The sequence below is a fragment of the Argopecten irradians genome, chromosome 16, assembly GCF_041381155.1.
Source record: "Argopecten irradians isolate NY chromosome 16, Ai_NY, whole genome shotgun sequence".
NCBI lineage: Eukaryota > Metazoa > Mollusca > Bivalvia > Pectinida > Pectinidae > Argopecten > Argopecten irradians.
In genome coordinates this window covers 10,096,676-10,115,218 of record NC_091149.1, presented here as the reverse complement: position 1 = coordinate 10,115,218, position 18,543 = coordinate 10,096,676, and the positions used below count along the sequence as shown (strand labels likewise).

Sequence of the window (18,543 nt, the reverse complement as noted above, 5' to 3'; positions counted from 1 at the left end):
ACTGGATCAGTAGGACCCGTCTCCAACCATAGAAGGGACCTGGTCTAGACCTAACGACACGTCCAGTATATAGGACACAAACCGTAAAACACAAACCACCGTGCCCATGTTCACCAATATCGTCCGGAATGATTCCGATTGAAAACAGCAACACGTAAAATAAATTTTCAGATAAGGCCTGACCGTGAGTTTTATGTAGACATACACTATTGACTTGAAGGATAAGGGGACACTATAGAACGGCCATTGTGGTATATGTCAACCCAATAAATTGTTAGTGTGTTTATAAGACACCAAATCTAATACCTCCTTGGTAATGAAACCAAACAATAAATATTAACGACTGTCGGGGATTTACTCATCAAAGTAGTTACATTTCGTGTTTATGTGTTTATATATATGGTTTCAATGGTGAGAGTTCTAGTATTGGTTCAAATACCAACGTTTGATAATGGTAAACACCTCATGTCATACTGGTTTGGTTCATGCCACTTGGTTTGGTTCATGTCCATACTGGTTTGGTGGTTTGGTTCATGCCATACTGGTTTGGTTTGGTTCATGCCATACTGCCATACTGGTTTGGTTTGGTTTCATGCCATACTGGTTTGGTTTGGTTCATGTCCTGGTTTGGTTTGGTTCATGTCATACTGGTTTGGTTGGTTTGGTTTGGTTCATGCCATACTGGTTTGGTTTGGTTCATGCCATACTGGTTTGGTTTGGTTTCAAGTCATACTGGTTTGGTTTGGTTCATAAGCCATACTGGTTTTGGTTTGGTTTGGTCATGTTCATACTGGTTTGGTTTGGTTCATGCCATACTGGTTTGGTTTGGTTCATGCCATACTGGTTTGGTTTGGTTCATGTCATACTGGTTTGGGTTTGGTTCATGCCATACTGGTTTGGTTTTGGTTCATGTCATACTGGTATGGGTTTGGTTCATGCCATACTGGTATTGGACTGGTTGGTTTGGTTTCATGGTTACGTGGTTTGGTTTGGGTTCATGTCATACTGGTTTGGTTTGGTTCATGTCTACTGGTTTGGTTTGGTTCATGCCATACTGGTTTGGTTTGGTTCATGCCATACTGGTTTGGTTTGGTTTGGTTCATGCCATACTGGTTTGGTTTGGTTCATGCCATACTGGTTTGGTTTGGTTCATGTCATACTGGTTTGGTTTGGTTCATGCCATACTGGTTTGGTTTGGTTCATGTCATACTGGTTTGGTTTGGTTCATGCATACTGGTTTGGTTTGGTTCATGTCTTGCCATACTGGTTTGGGTTTGGTTCATGTCATACTGGTTTGGTTTGGTTCATGTCATACTGGTTTGGTTTGGTTCATGTCATACTGGTTTGGTTTGGTTCATGCCATACTGGTTTTGGTTTGGTTCATGTCATACTGGTTTGGTTTTGGTTCATGTCATACTGGTTTGGTTTTTGGTTTGGTTTCATGGCCATTACTGGTTTGGTTTGGTTCATGCCATACTGGTTTGGTTTGGTTCATGTCTTATGGTTTGGTTTGGTTCCATATACTGGTTTGGTTTGGTTCATGCCATACTGGTTTGGTTTGGTTCATGTCATACTGGTTTGGTTTGGTTCATGTCATACTGGTTTGGTTTGGTTCATGTCATACTGGTTTGGTTTGGTTCATGCCATACTGGTTTGGTTTTGGTTCATGTCATACTGGTTTGGTTTGGTTCATGTCATACTGGTTTGGGTTTGTCATACTGGTTTGGTTTGGTTCATGCCATACTGGTTTGGTTTGGGTTCATGTCATACTGGTTGAGGTTTGGTTCATGCCATACTGGTTTGGTTTGGTTCATGTCATACTGGTTTGGTTTGGTTCATGTCATACTGGTTTGGTTTGTTCATGCCATACTGGTTTGGTTTGGTTCATGTCCATACTGGTTTGTTTGGTTTGGTTCATGCCATACTGGTTTTGGTTTGGTTCATGTCTTATGGTTTGGTTTGGTTATGTCATACTGGTTTGGTTTGGTTTGGATCATGTCATACTGGTTTGGTTTGGTTCATGCATACTGGTTTTGGTTTTTGGTTCATGTCCATACTGGTTTGTTTGGTTTGGTTCATGTCATACTGGTTTGGTTTGGTTCATGTCATACTGGTTTGGTTTGGTTCATGTCATACTGGTTTGGTTTGGTTCATGTCATACTGGATTGGTTTGGTTCATGTCATACTGGTTTGGTTTGGTTCATGTCATACTGGTTTGGTTTTTCATGGTTACTGGTTTGGTTTGGTTTGGTTCATGCCATACTGGTTTGGTTTGGTTCATGCCATACTGGTTTGGTTTGGTTCATGTCATACTGGTTTGGTTTGGTTCATGTCATACTGGTTTGGTTTGGTTCATGCCATACTGGTTTGGTTTGGTTCATGTCATACTGGTTTGGTTTGGTTCATGCCATACTGGTTTGGTTTGGTTCATGTCATACTGGTTTGGTTTGGTTCATGGTACTGGTTTGGGGTTGTTCATGTCATACTGGTTTGGTTTGGTTCATGTCATATACTGGTTTGGTTTGGTTCATGTCATACTGGTTTGGTTTGGTTCATGTCATACTGGTTTGGTTTGGTTCATGTCATACTGGTTTGGTTTGGTTTGGTTCATGCCATACTGGTTTGGTTTGGTTTGGTTCATGTCATACTGGTTTGGTTTGGTTCATGTCATACTGGTTTGGTTTGGTTCATGTCATACTGGTTTGGTTTGGTTCATGTCATACTGGTTTGGTTTGGTTCATGCCATACTGGTTTGGTTTGGTTCATGCCATACTGGTTTGGTTTGGTTCATGCCATACTGGTTTGGGTTTGGTTTCATGCCATACTGGTTTGGTTTGTGTTCATGCCATACTGGTTTGGTTTGGTTCATGCCATACTGGTTTGGTTTGGTTCATGTCATACTGGTTGGTTGGTTTGGTTCATGTCATACTGGTTTGGTTTTTGGTTTGGTTCATGTCATACTGGTTTGGTTTGGTTCATGTCATACTGGTTTGGGTTTGGTTCATGCCATACTGGTTTGGTTTGGTTCATGTCATACTGGTTTGGTTTGGTTCATGTCATACTGGTTTGGTTTGGTTCATGTCATACTGGTTTGGTTTGGTTCATGCCATACTGGTTTGGTTTGGTTCATGCCATACTGGTTTGGTTTGGTTCATGCCATACTGGTTTGGTTTGGTTCATGCCATACTGGTTTGGTTTGGTTCATGGCCATACTGGTTTTTTGGTTTGGTTTCATGTCATACTTTGGTTTGGTTCGGTTTGGTTTGGTTCATGTCATACTGGTTTGGTTTGGTTCATGCCATACTGGTTTGGTTTGGTTCATGTTACTGGTATTGTTTGGTTCATGCCATACTGGTTTGGTTTGGTTCATGTCCATACTGGTTTGGTTTGGTTCATGCCATACTGGTTTGGTTTGGTTCAAGCCATACTGGTTGGGTTTGGTTTCATGTCATACTGGTTTGGTTGGTTGTTTGGTTTGTCATGGTCATATGGTTTGGTTTGGTTCATGTCATACTGGTTTGGTTTGGTTCATGTCATACTGGTTTGGTTTGGTTCATGCCATACTGGTTTGGTTTGGTTCATGTCATACTGGTTTGGTTTGGTTTGGTTCATGTCATACTGGTTTGGTTTGGTTCATGTCATACTGGTTTGGTTTGGTTTCATGCCATACTGGTTTGTTTGGTTTCATGGTTTGGTTCATGCCATACTGGTTTGGTTTTGGTTTGTCCATACTGGTTTGGTTTGGTTCATGTCATACTGGTTTGGTTTGGTTCATGCCATACTGGTTTGGTTTGGTTCATGCCATACTGGTTTGGTTTGGTTCATGCCATACTGGTTTTGGTTTGGTTTGGTTCATGTCATACTGGTTTGGTTTTTGGTTCATGTCATACTGGTTTGGTTTGGTTGTGGTTGGTCATGTCATACTGGTTTGGTTTGGTTCATGCATACTGGTTGGTTTGATTTTGGTTTGGTTTGGGTTCATGTCATACTGGTTTGGTTTGGTTTGGTTCATGTCATACTGGTTTGGTTTGGTTCCATGCCATACTGGTTTTGGTGGTTTGGGTTTGGTTTGGTTATGCCATACTGGTTTGGTTTTGGTTCATGGTCATACTGGTTTGGTTTGGTTCATGCATACTGGTTTGGTTTGGTTCATAAGCCATACTGGTTTGGTTTGGTTTGGTTCATGTCCATACTGGTTTGGTTTGGTTTGGTTTTGGTTTCATGCCATACTGGTTTGGTTTGGTTCATGCCATACTGGTTTGGTTTGGTTCATGTCATACTGGTTTGGTTTGGTTCATGCCATACTGGTTTGGTTTGGTTCATGTCATACTGGTTTGGTTTGGTTCATGTCATACTGGTTTGGTTTGGTTCATGCCATACTGGTTTGGTTTGGTTCATGCCATACTGGTTTGGTTTGGTTCATGCCATACTGGTTTGGTTTGGTTCATGTCATACTGGTTTGGTTTGGTTCATGCCATACTGGTTTGGTTTGGTTTGGTTCATGCCATACTGGTTTGGTTTGGTTTGGTTCATGTCATACTGGTTTGGTTTGGTTCATGCCATACTGGTTTGGTTAGGTTAATGTCATCCTGGTTATGGTTTGGTTCATGTCATACTGTTGGTTTGGTACATCTATGGTTTGGTTCGGTTCATGTGCATACTGGTTTGGTTTGGTTCATGTCATACTGGTTTGGTTTGGTTCATGCCATACTGGTTTGGTTTGGTTCATGCCATACTGGTTTGGTTTGGTTCATGTCATACTGGTTTGGTTTGGTTTGGTTTGGTTCATGTCATACTGGTTTGGTTTTGGTTCATGCATACTGGTTTGGTTTGGTTTGTTCATGCCATACTGTTTTGGTTTGGTTCATGCCATACTGGTTTGGTTTGGTTCCATGTCCATACTGGTTTGGTTTGGTTCATGTCCATACTGGTTTGGTTTTGGTTCATGCCATACTGGTTTGGTTTGGTTCATGTCATACTGGTTTGGTTTGGTTCATGCCATACTGGTTTGGGTTTGGTTCATGCCATACTGGTTTGGTTTGGTTCATGCCATACTGGTTTGGTTTGGTTCATGCCATACTGGTTTGGTTTGGTTCATGCCATACTGGTTTGGTTTGGTTCATGTCCATACTGGTATGGTTTGGTTCATGTCATACCTGGTTTGGTTTACACAATTCATGATATACATGGTTTGGTTTGAAGTAGTTTAAACAGAACAAGGTACTTAAAGGCGCTCTCGAAAAAATTGCAAAGAAACTTGGTCAGAATAGAATACAAATTGCTACACATAATTGACAGATAGCTCACAATATCGTTATTGCTAAACACATAAGCTTAGTACAACATCAGCATCCATGATACCCCATTCCGATTTTTAATGATGATTATGTTAATGCTGTTTTATATATGCATGTATGTATTAGATTTCAATACAATCGAAATATGCCGCAGGATAGAACTTTTCTCTGAAAGATTCCAGAGAAAGACAACATATTTAGTTGTTGTTTCATTCATGGCTTGTCTTATTTAGGGTAAGCAACAATAGATTGTTGAACAATATAATGATAGACAAATTCTAGATTAAAACAATGGCGTAAAAGCTTTTTCAGAAACGACTTATGTATGAGGTTTGAGTATACGTACCAATAGTAATAAAAATAATAAAACATTTAATATGGCAAATATTAGGTTTTTTGTTGATGAAACAACTAGCATCTTTACCCTACCCTCGGTAACATTTAATGTAGTCATGCTCATTCATTTTCAACAGCATACACGGTAGCAATTTATTCAGTTTGCTTTAAGGAACCTGTAATTTGGTTTGGTGTATAATAGGTTTAACGAGCATATAATTTGGTTTGTATTATTAGGTTTAACGAGCATATAATTTGGTTTGTATTATTAGGTTTGACGAGTACAAAAAAAAGATCCTGGATAATAATAGGACGTAAATACAATAAACCAAATTAAATAGGTTGTTTGGTACTACATAAAGACATACCACAAACTCTGAACAATAACTTTGCTAACTTTTGATATATAAATTGTTTACCATCAACGGCATACAATTGATGTTGCATCGTACACGGAATAGCATAAGTGCATTGAGATGTGTTGATTTTTCACTTAGTGCAGACGAAATCCGTTAAACATCGTATGGGTCGGGTGGATATCGGCTCCACTATTGTGTGTAGATACTCGTTCCCAAACTAAGTCACCAGGAACCAGCATTGTTATTGCCAAGGCTAAGCCAGTTGTATCCCATACTGTGTCTCCGCTGATGCTTGATCCTATGACCTTTCCATTCCGAACCAAATCTGTGTAGATGTATGGATTACCAGTCATGAAAATCATCCACGAAAACTTGTAAACGCCAACTTCTCGACAGATAAATTCGCCAGTTTGAGAATTGTAATGAGAGCCGATATCTGTAACCATTTTGTCAAACTGAACAATATGGTCCGTACCTGGATCTGTTATGGTGTGTGTGAGAATGGCGTGAAATGCAATTATACTGTCAGTGGTGGAGTCTACAAAATAAAACAAGGTCTGATGTTAGTATGAATTGATATGATACATAGGAATTTATTTCATAAGGAAGAGACTTAGAAAGGATGACATTGTATATGTATGTATATTAGGAAACAACTTATGCACCAGGGATCGAAATATCATTATAGCAACTTTAACAATATAAGCCGAAAATCATTTATAAGAAATAGTGGGCAATTTTCATGAATCTCAACATAGAGAGAACCCAGGAAACAGATATAGAGTAAACAGAAATAAAAAAAATCGATTATAAACAAAAATATAACACTGACTTACCGACACGTTTGCTTATTTTCTTGACACCATCTGAAAACAAAAATAATTGTAATGAATTTGAATACAAATGATATATGACTGCTGCAAGAAATCAATAGTCATAACAATAAACATTAGAAGCATTAAATAAAGATTACAACAAAATGCCTGTTGTTCAAGTCATCACATGATACACATCAATAATATAGTTTTTGCGCATGACACATACTGTACATTTCGTAGACCGAGGTCAGGAAAAAAGGAAATAAACAATACAAGCCTGAAAGGAACAATTATACGTAAGATTTAAAACGGAATCACTTATTGTGCATGAAACAAATAATACAGTTCCAATGTGAACGGTTTATGTACATAATGTGTGTTTGTATGGTTATAAGTTGGACATTACGAATTACTTAAAATACATATGTCTATAAGGATCCAGTGTTATATGGAAAACAACTGTTGCTATTACTTCCTTGACCCATATGGTTATAAGTTCATATACATATATGTCTTTAGAAGTACACAGTTGGAATATTATGGTCGCCAGTGACGTTACAGAGCTAATTCGCGGTGGCTCAGAGGCCAAAAAGATTTATTTTGGACTAAACTTCATTTGTAACGAGTTGCAAGCTTTGATCATAATGTGCACAATTTGTCATATATCTCACATATATTTAATGTTTATCATATATCAGGAACCGATTCGTACCTTTTGGTTGTCTCGTTATTCGGGATCCATCAATTCCATTCGATTCTTCTGGACACGGTGTAGTGATCTCGGTCTCATCAGCAGAAGGCTGATCCTGTTCTAGTGAAGTGATTTTGTCTTCGAGAGTCACAATTTTCTCTTCAAGTGAAACAGTTTTCTCTCGAAGAAATTTCACTTCTCCTTCGAGAGTTAAAGATTTCTCCGCAAGTCGGATGTTTTCCTTTTGAAGGGCCTCTGAATATTGAGAAAAAAATCTCATCACACCTATAGGCTTTAACACTATAAGCATGAACATTACAAGGATGTACAGGATACTGGGTACTAGAATCAGTTACATCTCACAAGGACGGTTGTGGAATCGATAATGACATTTATCAAATTAAAAAAAAATAGCAGGAACTGCCGTGTTCATTCAGAAAAAAAGGTTATTTGAATAATCAAACGTCACTAAAACATTCAATAAATATATGAAATAATTCAAGTAGAAACGGCTGTCGGTGTTACCTATTTGAGCCTCGTGTTTTAGCAGGAGACGTTGGACCTGAAGCAACACTGGATCAGTGGACCCATCTCCAACCATAGAAGGACTGGCTAGACCAAACGACACGTCCAGTATTAGGACGCACACCGTAAAAACAAAGCACCGCGCCATGTTCACCAATATCGTCCGGAATGATTCCGATTGAAACAGCAACACGTAGATAAAGTATTAGATAAGATCTTACCTGAGTTTTATGTAGACATACACTTTGACTGGTAGATAAGGGGGAATGGCAGATGGCAATACACATTTTATATATAAGCTGATACAACCTCACAATATTATAATGACTAAATACCTCTTACCACTTCTATAAAAACTTACTTCCTGATCCATGATACCCCATTCCGATTTTTAAAGGGACTAAATCGTTAATAAATCATGTAATAAAAGATAAAAAGAATTATAGAACTGAAAATAATTGTAAAAATTGTGTACTTTGTGTTAATAACAAAATTTAAAAGTTTGTATAACCATTTTGTTCAAAATGGAGAAAAACTGAAAACAAATAGAAACGACCTAGTCACTATTTCATATAATTATCTTTCAGCGAGTGTAAACAATCCCTGTGTGCATACGCGATGCGGGAACATTCAAAACATCCGATCGAAGGAAATTTCATCTGTCTAATGGACATACATGTATATGATATCGTCTGAAAACACAAATTTATCTACTAAAGGTTCCTGATTACTGTGTAAAATCTGATAAACGTTGCAACGTATGCAGAAGTTTTGTGAAGAGTTTCTAAGTGTCGATAATCCTATACTGTACAGGTTTTTGCAGCTATAAAGAAGAGTTTTTGTTATATTATATGGTTTTATACTTGCTTCTACCATTACCTACATGTAGTTATAGTATCTATCCGTCTAATGGACATTACCCTACATATCACTAGTTATATATAACCTTTTTCGGTCTGATTTTCCTTTCTTTTTTCAAATCATCCAAACTATATTTCTAAATTTTAGACGGGGGCAAACATGTCATTTTGCTTTTGCCCTCCCCCCCCCCTCCCATTTTCGCGAAAGTTCTAAAATTGCACATTTGAAAGAAAAAAGGTCCTCCTGCACATTTTCGTACGCGCGGCGCATTTCCTTAAACGTTCATGTATGCATATAATGTTGAAAGGTTTAACAGTAAAAATTTAATACACATGAACTAGACTAAAAATGTCAATGAAGGGATTTTACGTACTTTTAAAAAAAATGTCTCTTAAAAGATTCATTTGTTTAAATGAATTAGCAAGACAATTTATTCATTATTATTTTGTGTTACACAACAATGTGCCGATGGTGTGAAGCCGGTATGTTCAGATTGAGCAGAGCTGCATCATGATATGGCGACATTCACAGTTAAAATATCTAAATGCAGATAACTTTAGATAAAAAGTATCATGTTAAGAACGCTTTAAAATCATTAAAATACATCATTAAACTCATCACAGCCATTCTAAATCGTCATATTTTTACCCGGTGGAGACCCTCGGACCCCCTCAAACACCAAAATCTCGCGCCTTCGGGCGCTCCCACATTCATCAAAATGCATCGTAAAATTCTAAATCGTAATATATTTCCCGGGGGAGACCCCCGGACCCTCAAACACCAAATTCTCGCGTCTTAGGCGCTCGCAAATTCATCAAAATGCATCGTAAAACTCATCTTAGCCATTCTAAATCGTACTTTTCTCTGAGTGATTCCAGAGAAAGACAACAACATATTTAGTTGAAGTTCCATTCAAGGCTTGTCTTATATACGGAAAGCAAAAAAAAATTATGAACGACATGGTGATAATCAAATGCAAACTTAAAGCAATCGCGTTTAATTTTTTTTTCAGAAACGACTTATGTATAAGGTTTGGGTATACGTACGGGAAATAATAAAAATAATTTAACATTGTTATATGACAAATATTAGGTTTTTTGTTGATGAAACAACTAGCATCTTTGCCCTACCCTCTCGGTAACATTAAATGTAGTCATGCTCATTCATTTTCAACAGCATACATGATAGCAATTTATTCAGTTTGCTTTAAAGAAGCATACAATCTGGTCTGGTGTATTAGGTTTAAGATTCAATGTTTATTTATTCAGTCTGACACACAACAATGTGTTACAAGACGTCACATAATTGTACTACATACATGATACACGAGCATACAATTTTTAAAGCTCTATATTACTGCAGCATGCTTCCGTAGACACCACGCAACACACCCCATCCGGTCATATTAAACTGGCAACAGGCGAACCAGTCGTCCCACTCCCGCTGAGCGCTACGCAGTAGTAGAAACTACCACTTTTATATTTGTTTGATTTATTCGGTTAATGATATGGTCGCAATCATTGTCCTATATCCGGGAATAAGGGATAATTGCTGGTCTAGGTCATTTTTCCGACATCGGACAACACCTGTCAAACATATCTAAAAAAGAAGCCTTGCCGTTCATTGTCTGTTTCCAAAAAGGGACCGACGATGCATTGGATAGCGACTGAACATATAATGCTAATCAGCCGATTATCATATGATGTCCGGGCAATAACCAGCTGCCTATTCACCGGATATTGTTCTAATATCGCCCGAGTATCTCACGGACAGAGGAAGATATAGTTATGCTTATGAAAATTTACGGGACACCGAATAGATTTTAAATTTGAGTTAAAACTCTTTGTGCACCTTCCTGATGCCGCCTGAGAAACCAGGCCACCGGCCGGCCATGTCTTGTGTCTGGCTGGGAACCGGGGCAAATGGTTAAACATCATTCCGGGAGTACATCCTAAGCCTAATCGGAAGGGGTTGTGACCAAACCATTAGCATACAAACAAGCATTTGGCACTACATAATGACATACCACAAACTCCCTGCGACATTAACGATGCTCCACCATCGACAAAGCATAAACGGTACTCATCATTTGAATAATGTGTTTAATCCAATATATATATATGTCTTATTAACACAGAAAATATTACAAAGTAATTTATTTTGTCTTTCGGGCATGCGCATTCAGCACTTTATTCTATAAAGGACATAGTGCCTCAGAAGTTTTTCGGGAGGCAATTAAATATTTTTAACATTTTTATCTCGAATTGAAATTAGAAGCACAAACTTTTAAAATTTGGTAATGGTGTAAAGTAAGTAACTTTTGTAACCGGTAATTCGTCTTCTCCTGTTTTAGTAGAGAAAAAAATACCATTTGGTGAAATATCTATAAAGAACCATATAGAATATATATAGATTTGTAAAAAGCTAAGGAAAAGATCCATGTGTCTCTTGAGAGAATGCATTCTCCAATTTGGAACAAATAAAACCTAAAACCTGTCTTAGCATCAAAATGGACGTACCATTGACAACAGGTTTATTTTGCTAAAACTAAATTCAAACTTGGGCGGATAGTTTTAAATGTAATAACAAAAAGAGGAGAATTTACTAGAAGTGGATTTCTCTTTCATTGTGTTCTTTAGAAGCACAGTAAACACACGTAAATCGATGTATCTGATTTAAAAAATATATATATATGATATTAGCAAATCTAGATTTAATAATAATGTATTTAGTTTATTTTTAAACCAATAAATCAATAACGCGTTCATTCATTATCGTTTCATCGTTATTTTCAACAAATCTTTAATTATGATATAGGATTTAAGTCTCTTTGCTAAACAATTTTATACGATTTACTTCCCTTTATTTCATAATTTCGTTAAGAAACAAGAGAACATGGCAATGCCGAAGACGGCTCCATACTCAGTTTTCCATACCGGAAACACATTTTCACGTGTGATGCAATTTTGCTGGGGCATTGTTTTTCATTTTGTTGTGGTTTTTGTTTGTGTATTTTTTTGCGGAGGTTTTCAAACATGAGAAATGTGTCGATACGAAAATGATTCAAGCACAGCTTCATTAAAAAGTAAAAAAAATAGTTAGTTCTTAGTTCAAATGTTATCCACATACATAAAATCAGATAGATAAATTATCTTTTCACAACATTGTATTATACTAGAGTATCTGTAAAATCAATATTTTTATCACATGCTTATCATAACTACATTTAACGTTAACTTACCTCATCGAATATCAATAATTTTCGAATAGAATGGGTGCTTGATGACGAAAAACAGTTATACAGCCGTTTTCATATATACAGCTGTACGACAATCACAAACAATTTAATATTTTATTTTTCCGCTCGGCTGTTTGTGTTTTGTTTATGCCATGTATTCAGCTAGCGCAGCCTACAATACGAATGTCATTTTAGCCATTGAAGTCACACCTAGACTATTTATATACCTATTGTGAATATGAACACAATATTTCGGGATGTAACTATTTCAGTTGGTTTTCCCGGAGGCCTAGATGGTATCCACCACAAGTCAGCCTAGGGTCAATATCCAATGGCATGAGGTGATTGTCCAGACAAGGAAATTGAAAAAAAATATAAAACATAATTGTTCTAAAATACCGGACAGTATTAAATCAGTCTTCCTCGATAATACATTTATCGACATAAAAAAACATGTCGCCCAGGACAGGATATTTCATTCCCAGGTATTAAATAAAATCTTCCTGGTTGATACAATTATTGACTTGAAAATACACGTCGGTCAGGACAAGATGTCCCCCATTGTTTAAAGGTAAGTCGTAAAATTGTCCAATCGCTGCATAAGGATCTGAACAGTAAAACGACATATTCAAAGCGCCAGGTATGCATAGAAAGCAATTCACAAATGTCACCGCACATCAAATGATCAGAATATCTTATCGTGGTTTGAGTTCGTGACAAAATGTAAAAGATGTCAAATTAGTGTAATGGAATAAAATAAAAATAAAAACAACTTCCTGTCTGACGTTGTATTTCATCACGCCCATCAGTTTCCTGCATGGTGTTGTTTTGTTTTTAATGTCCCCCGCATTTAATGTTAATTGTAAATAGATTTTCCTTTCTTGACTCTTCCGTTAACGTGAGATAATTAACATACAGGAAAAAACAATAATAAATGTCAAATACAATTTTACATTTTATCCTATTGAGCATGCATCCCTTTGTGTTGTGTAAATACAGTGTAAAGGATTTTTTTTCAATTTTCCCAGCAAGATATCTTTTTTTTTTTTTTTTTTTTGCACTTTTTAAGTCATACAAACGGGTTTTTTTTTCTTTGCCTTAAGATGTGTAAGTCCTCTATCACACGTCTAAATAAATTCCTCCATATTAATAGTCCATTTGCCCATCTAAACCGTTATCATTTTGACTGCGTTCATACTACCGAATACGCGGTTAACATGAAGATCAATCTTTCTATTTACATCTTTATTTTGGTTCAAGACAGAATACAGTCAGTAACTACGGTAACCTTGGTTGCAAGGCTGTAAGACTGTGTATGCGCTAATGTATATGCAATCAAATTTTACAAAACAAAAGAAGAGAGCGATGTAGATATTGTAAAATTAGACACGGCAAGATTTACCACACCCATCTGAGGATGTATCCCGGCTACCGAAATCCTCATATCGCAACTAGCGATAAGTCCTCAATGTTCATGTATGAAACCAATATGTTCAATACACATTTCCTTCTCAAATGTCAAATTTACCAAGAAATAAAAATGCAACGTTGACGTTTAGTCACCTGCCCTCATACTAAAGTAATTTTTTCTCCATGAAGAGACATAACAAAATATACCACAGGCTCCCTGAAATTTAGAGACAACGAAATACACACAAAAGATATCACCCTGACAGTTAATAAAACGTTAAGCTAAATAAATCCACATATCAACAGCCCGATCATTACAAATTTAACATTTTGGCATTTTAGATATGTTCCTATAACCCAGTCGAACCGTATTAAGCAGGCATCAATGCATATTTATCCATAAACACTCCCTTAATGCTACTAAATGTTTTATATCATATACTAGTTACACTTTACGGTCAGAATCAATTAGTCTTACTTGAAAGATCAAACTTATTTCATGTTATCTCAAATTCTGTATGGCTGAAAAATAAAAACATGTTTCCTTTTCTCTATCTCTATAAGACGGTCTTTTTCCAATCTATGTAAAATATTGTTTTCCAATAATCACGACATCACCATTAGAAGCATGCAAATATATGCTGATTCATTTTCGAAAGCACGCAGTAGTAATTTTGTGCACACACAATTATATAATTATCAAACTAAGCAGTAACGTTTTGTACACAAAACTATATATTAAAAGAAGAAATATCCAGCGCCAGTAATTGTGTATCCGTATTTATAACCCGGTTCCGGATCCTATGTTATGTTATTATAGTGCGACCTCGTTTTCCTGTTGTTCATCTGAAGAAACACAGTAAAGTGTATTGCTGCCTAATTCGAAGTGTGTTTGCGGTATTTGTCACTCATTGGCGCAGTGTCTGAATAAGAAGCCATATTAGCCATTATTTACACGCACAATACATATTAATTATGTCTTCTGCAGATATATTACTAATTATATCTGTGTAAATATATCCCACCTGTTCATACGTACAACAATGTGTTGATGTGGACTGTTGTTTTCGATCACACAGTTGACACACGAATCTACACCACGGCAACATAATGCTTATAATGAAATATAGAGGACGTCGACCTATCACTCTCTATAGATCACACATAGACTATGCTATTCTGTCGGTCTTTCTCCAATTCTATCATATTTACAGTATTACACTGACCTTTGCTTGATCTTTTATATTTATCACTAGTATGTGTTACTGTATAGTTGTGTATAGTCGCGGGTTCAAATTCTGCGGTTTACTGTTGAACTTATTCGCGGGGTTTATTTTCGCGAATTGTTAGTCTATCTTTTTAAAGCATCATTCGCACGAATACGTGAAAAATTATTTTGATAAATTTCGCGAGTCACTAAATTTCGCGGTTTTGGATAGACCCGCGAATTTAGCGAAATTAAAACCCCGCGAATATTAGCAACAGTTCAGTATACGCCATTTTTGTGGTTGATAATTGATATTTCTGTGTAATGTAAATCTCCTTTAATTCTATATATATCTATATATTTTTCGCATCATTTTGCGATCTCTTTCGTTGTTTCGAGATTACTCGTAGATTACCGGAAAAAGCATTGTGTATTTATTGTTGAAAATGGCTCATCGCCGACATAGCAAGAGGGATACTCATCATTTGAACAATAATTGGTCTTTACTTGGTGTAAATGTAAGTCTTATTAGAAAAAATAATATAAAACAATTGATTTTGCTTCTGATGAATGTGCAATCATTACTTCATTTCATATAGAGTGTAATGCCATGGACTATAAATTAATTAAAATTTAATAAATTAATTATTTTTAATATCTTTATCTTTAAGTACATTCAAAATAAGAAGCTCAAACTTTCCAATGAGGGTAATGGTGTAAAATAACAAAACTACCATTTGATTACCAGGTATAACAACTTCAATTATGCGAAATCAATAACACTACAAAACTCATAATCGCGAATTAATAGATTCGAGAATATGGTCAACGGTAATATCAATGTCAAAATTAAATTAAAGTTGAAAATGGGCTCCAATATTTTTAAATTTTAAGGTTCGTCCGTAAAAGTAGTTTTTCAGAATCGTTGACGATTCCCAGAATGACGAGTAGGACCATTGTATAAATATATAGAGGTTAAAATCCAACCGCCTTGTTATCTTGTCTTGTGTCCTAGACTCGGATGTAACCAGAACAAGGACGTTAAACCCTGTCGATCAATCATATCCCACCTCATGTGTCTTAGGTTTGGGTTGTAACCGGACCAGGACGAGAAATTTCAAAAATCAATCAACTTTTGTTTTGTGTTGATGCGGTGTCAAGGGGGACGATAGGAAGAATGAAAGTCAGTTAAAAGGTATAAACGAAAGTTTGTGATCGAAAATTTAATCATTTCTAAGACATATTGTATGGCACTAAGTTCACAAGTTTTGTTAATAATTTTAATCAAACAACAGCCTATCGCAAACTTTTAGGATTTTGCTTTATTTACGTTTCACCCCAATTTATCGTTATGTTAATTTCCTTTTAAATGTTGGATACTCAAATGCACGTTTAGGCATATGTGGATAATTTCATCAATTCCTTTAAGGATGAGGCCCTATCTGCGAGTAAAAAATGAGCCGTAAAGCATGCGACACGAAAAACGTTATTTATAAAGTAATATATCATCAAATGAGTCAGAAAATGTGTCGAATCATTTAAGAAAAGTGTGTGCTGTAATTATTGCCCTGGTTTCAAGTTAACACGAAGATTTGACAACCCAATATACATGTATTTTATGTCACTCTGGTTGGATGTGAACGTCACGGTACTTGTAAAGTTGCTGTTTATTATAATTTTAATTTAGTAACAACACTCATTGCGGGAATTTCAAAGTTGCTATTCCTTATATGATAAGAAATTACGATTGTTTATCATTTGTTATTACATTGTTCAATGTAGGAATGTCCAACACTACGAATACGAAGAACTAGGACGCTTGGGCATGATTTTGTTTTCGCGGTAATTGTAGTCATGGCGACCAGAACAAATATCTAGATACACGTAGATACGTGACGTGTGCTGTGGTTGTGTACCATTAATCACGTCACTGATAACAAGGTTGTGGGGAAATATGTAACGATACATCAAATTAATAGGTCGTGTTGTGTAGTAGATAGGACTCCATGACCTGGATTTGTAAGACATCACTTATGTATGTTATAGTGACGTCATTAAGACGGTCAATCACTTTACTGATAATGCAAATGACATGTGACGTTGATGATAAATTAAATCACATTACGTTTGCGCTGTGTATGATAAATTGTATTAATCGTATAACATTGTTACTGTACTCGTTGAATACTTAAGTATCTCACATCACTGTGACACAAAAGTGTCAATGACATAGTCTATACAGAAACTTTAATTCCCTTACACATTTATAATAAAAGAATAATGAGTTTAAATAATATATGTTAAGGAGTATCAATATTTATATATATTTATAATTCTCTTTGATTCTATGCTATCCGCCATTGTTTGTACCGTGATTTTCTGCGTATTAGCGGGACCGCGCTGTAGCCCGCGGAAGAATTTATATATTTTCTATGATTTTGTAAAATAAATTCAAGGTAACCCGCACCGGCAGATTGCCGCCGGGTTATACTTTGATGTAAATCCTTGAAAATATAGTATATATTGGTATTTTGTACTTATGATAGTACATGAGTCAATAAGTTATAGTGATTTCATATGGAGGTATAGGTTATTTTCCAGACATGAAAGGTTTTGTTTGGAAATAGTTATATAGCTCATATGAAAATCCTTTGGCATAGTAAGAGGATTACTTGATCTATTTTCTGTATATTTGAAACAGTTTACAACATATAAGCTACGTATTTTCCCCTGCATCGTCAGATAGCCCGCATTATGCATCATCTGGTGAAAAAAAATCGTGTAGTCCGCTAGCAAAACAAAGAAAAATTATCAATATAATAATAATGTATTTCCATCTTAATCAGTGTATGTCAAAATTTCTAGCTAGGAGAGGGTTTTTATAGGTCAAGCCTGTTATCCAAAACTTTTGGATTTAATCAATGAAATTGATTGAAATGTAGTATTAACGACAATTTACTTTTCCGAAGTAAAAAAAGTCTGGGGTTTTCCCCCTTTTCATAAGTCAACGTGCTAAAGGCTATTCTGTTTTAAAAATGACAAATATCTTCTTAATGAGAAAAAAGCGGAAGAAACTGAAACCTCCCAAAAAAGCACAAGGTTACAGCCCCATACAAAAGTAAGAATTCCTATCAATATCAAAATACGTAATATGGTTGTTTATCTCACGGTTTTGTTTTGTGTCATACGGATATTCAATTGTGTGGCATACTGATATTCATATTCAATTTTTTGGCATACCGATATTTAATTTTGTGGCATACTGATATTCATATTCAATTTTGTGGCTTATACATATTCATATTCATTTTTGTGGCATACTGATATTCATATTCAATTTTGTGGCATACCGATATTTAATTTTGTGGCATACTGATATTCATATTCAATTTTGTGGCATATACATATTCATATTCAATTTTGTGGCATACTGATATTCATATTTAATTTTGTGGCATACTGATATTCATATTCAATTTTGTGGCATACTGATATTCATATTCAATTTTGTGGCATACTGATATTCATATTCAATTTTGTGGCATACTGATATTCATATTTAATTTTGTGGCATACTGATATTCATATTCAATTTTGTGGCATACTGATATTCATATTCAATTTTGTGGCATACTGATATTCATATTCAATTTTTTGGCATACCGATATTTAATACTCATAAAGGCTGGGAAGGATAAGAGACAATCTGCGCGTTATGAATTAAAACAGCATTCAATCTTGTTTGCAGTGAATAGTTTATTGGCTTAGATTTGTTACCCAATAACGTAAACTTGACGTCAG

General features: G+C 35.9%; 1 protein-coding gene across 3 annotated transcripts in view; it reads right to left on the bottom strand.

Moving 5' to 3' along the window:
• LOC138310923 (collagen alpha-2(VIII) chain-like) overlaps positions 1 to 8,283 on the bottom strand; it is a 31,818-nt gene extending 23,535 nt beyond the window's left edge. For 2 of the 3 annotated variants that reach the window (XM_069252247.1, XM_069252249.1), the window contains exons 1-2: positions 8,027 to 8,283; positions 7,523 to 7,756 (exon numbers count right to left, since the gene is read on the bottom strand). In XM_069252247.1, the coding sequence (XP_069108348.1) occupies positions 7,523 to 7,756; positions 8,027 to 8,174 (382 nt within the window). In that variant the 5' untranslated portion in view covers positions 8,175 to 8,283. Of the gene's footprint in view, positions 1 to 6,050; positions 6,531 to 6,828; positions 6,859 to 7,522; positions 7,757 to 8,026 lie in introns of those variants that run through there. The other variant, XM_069252248.1, reaches the window with a different exon arrangement.
• Between the last annotated feature and the right edge of the window lie 10,260 nt (positions 8,284 to 18,543).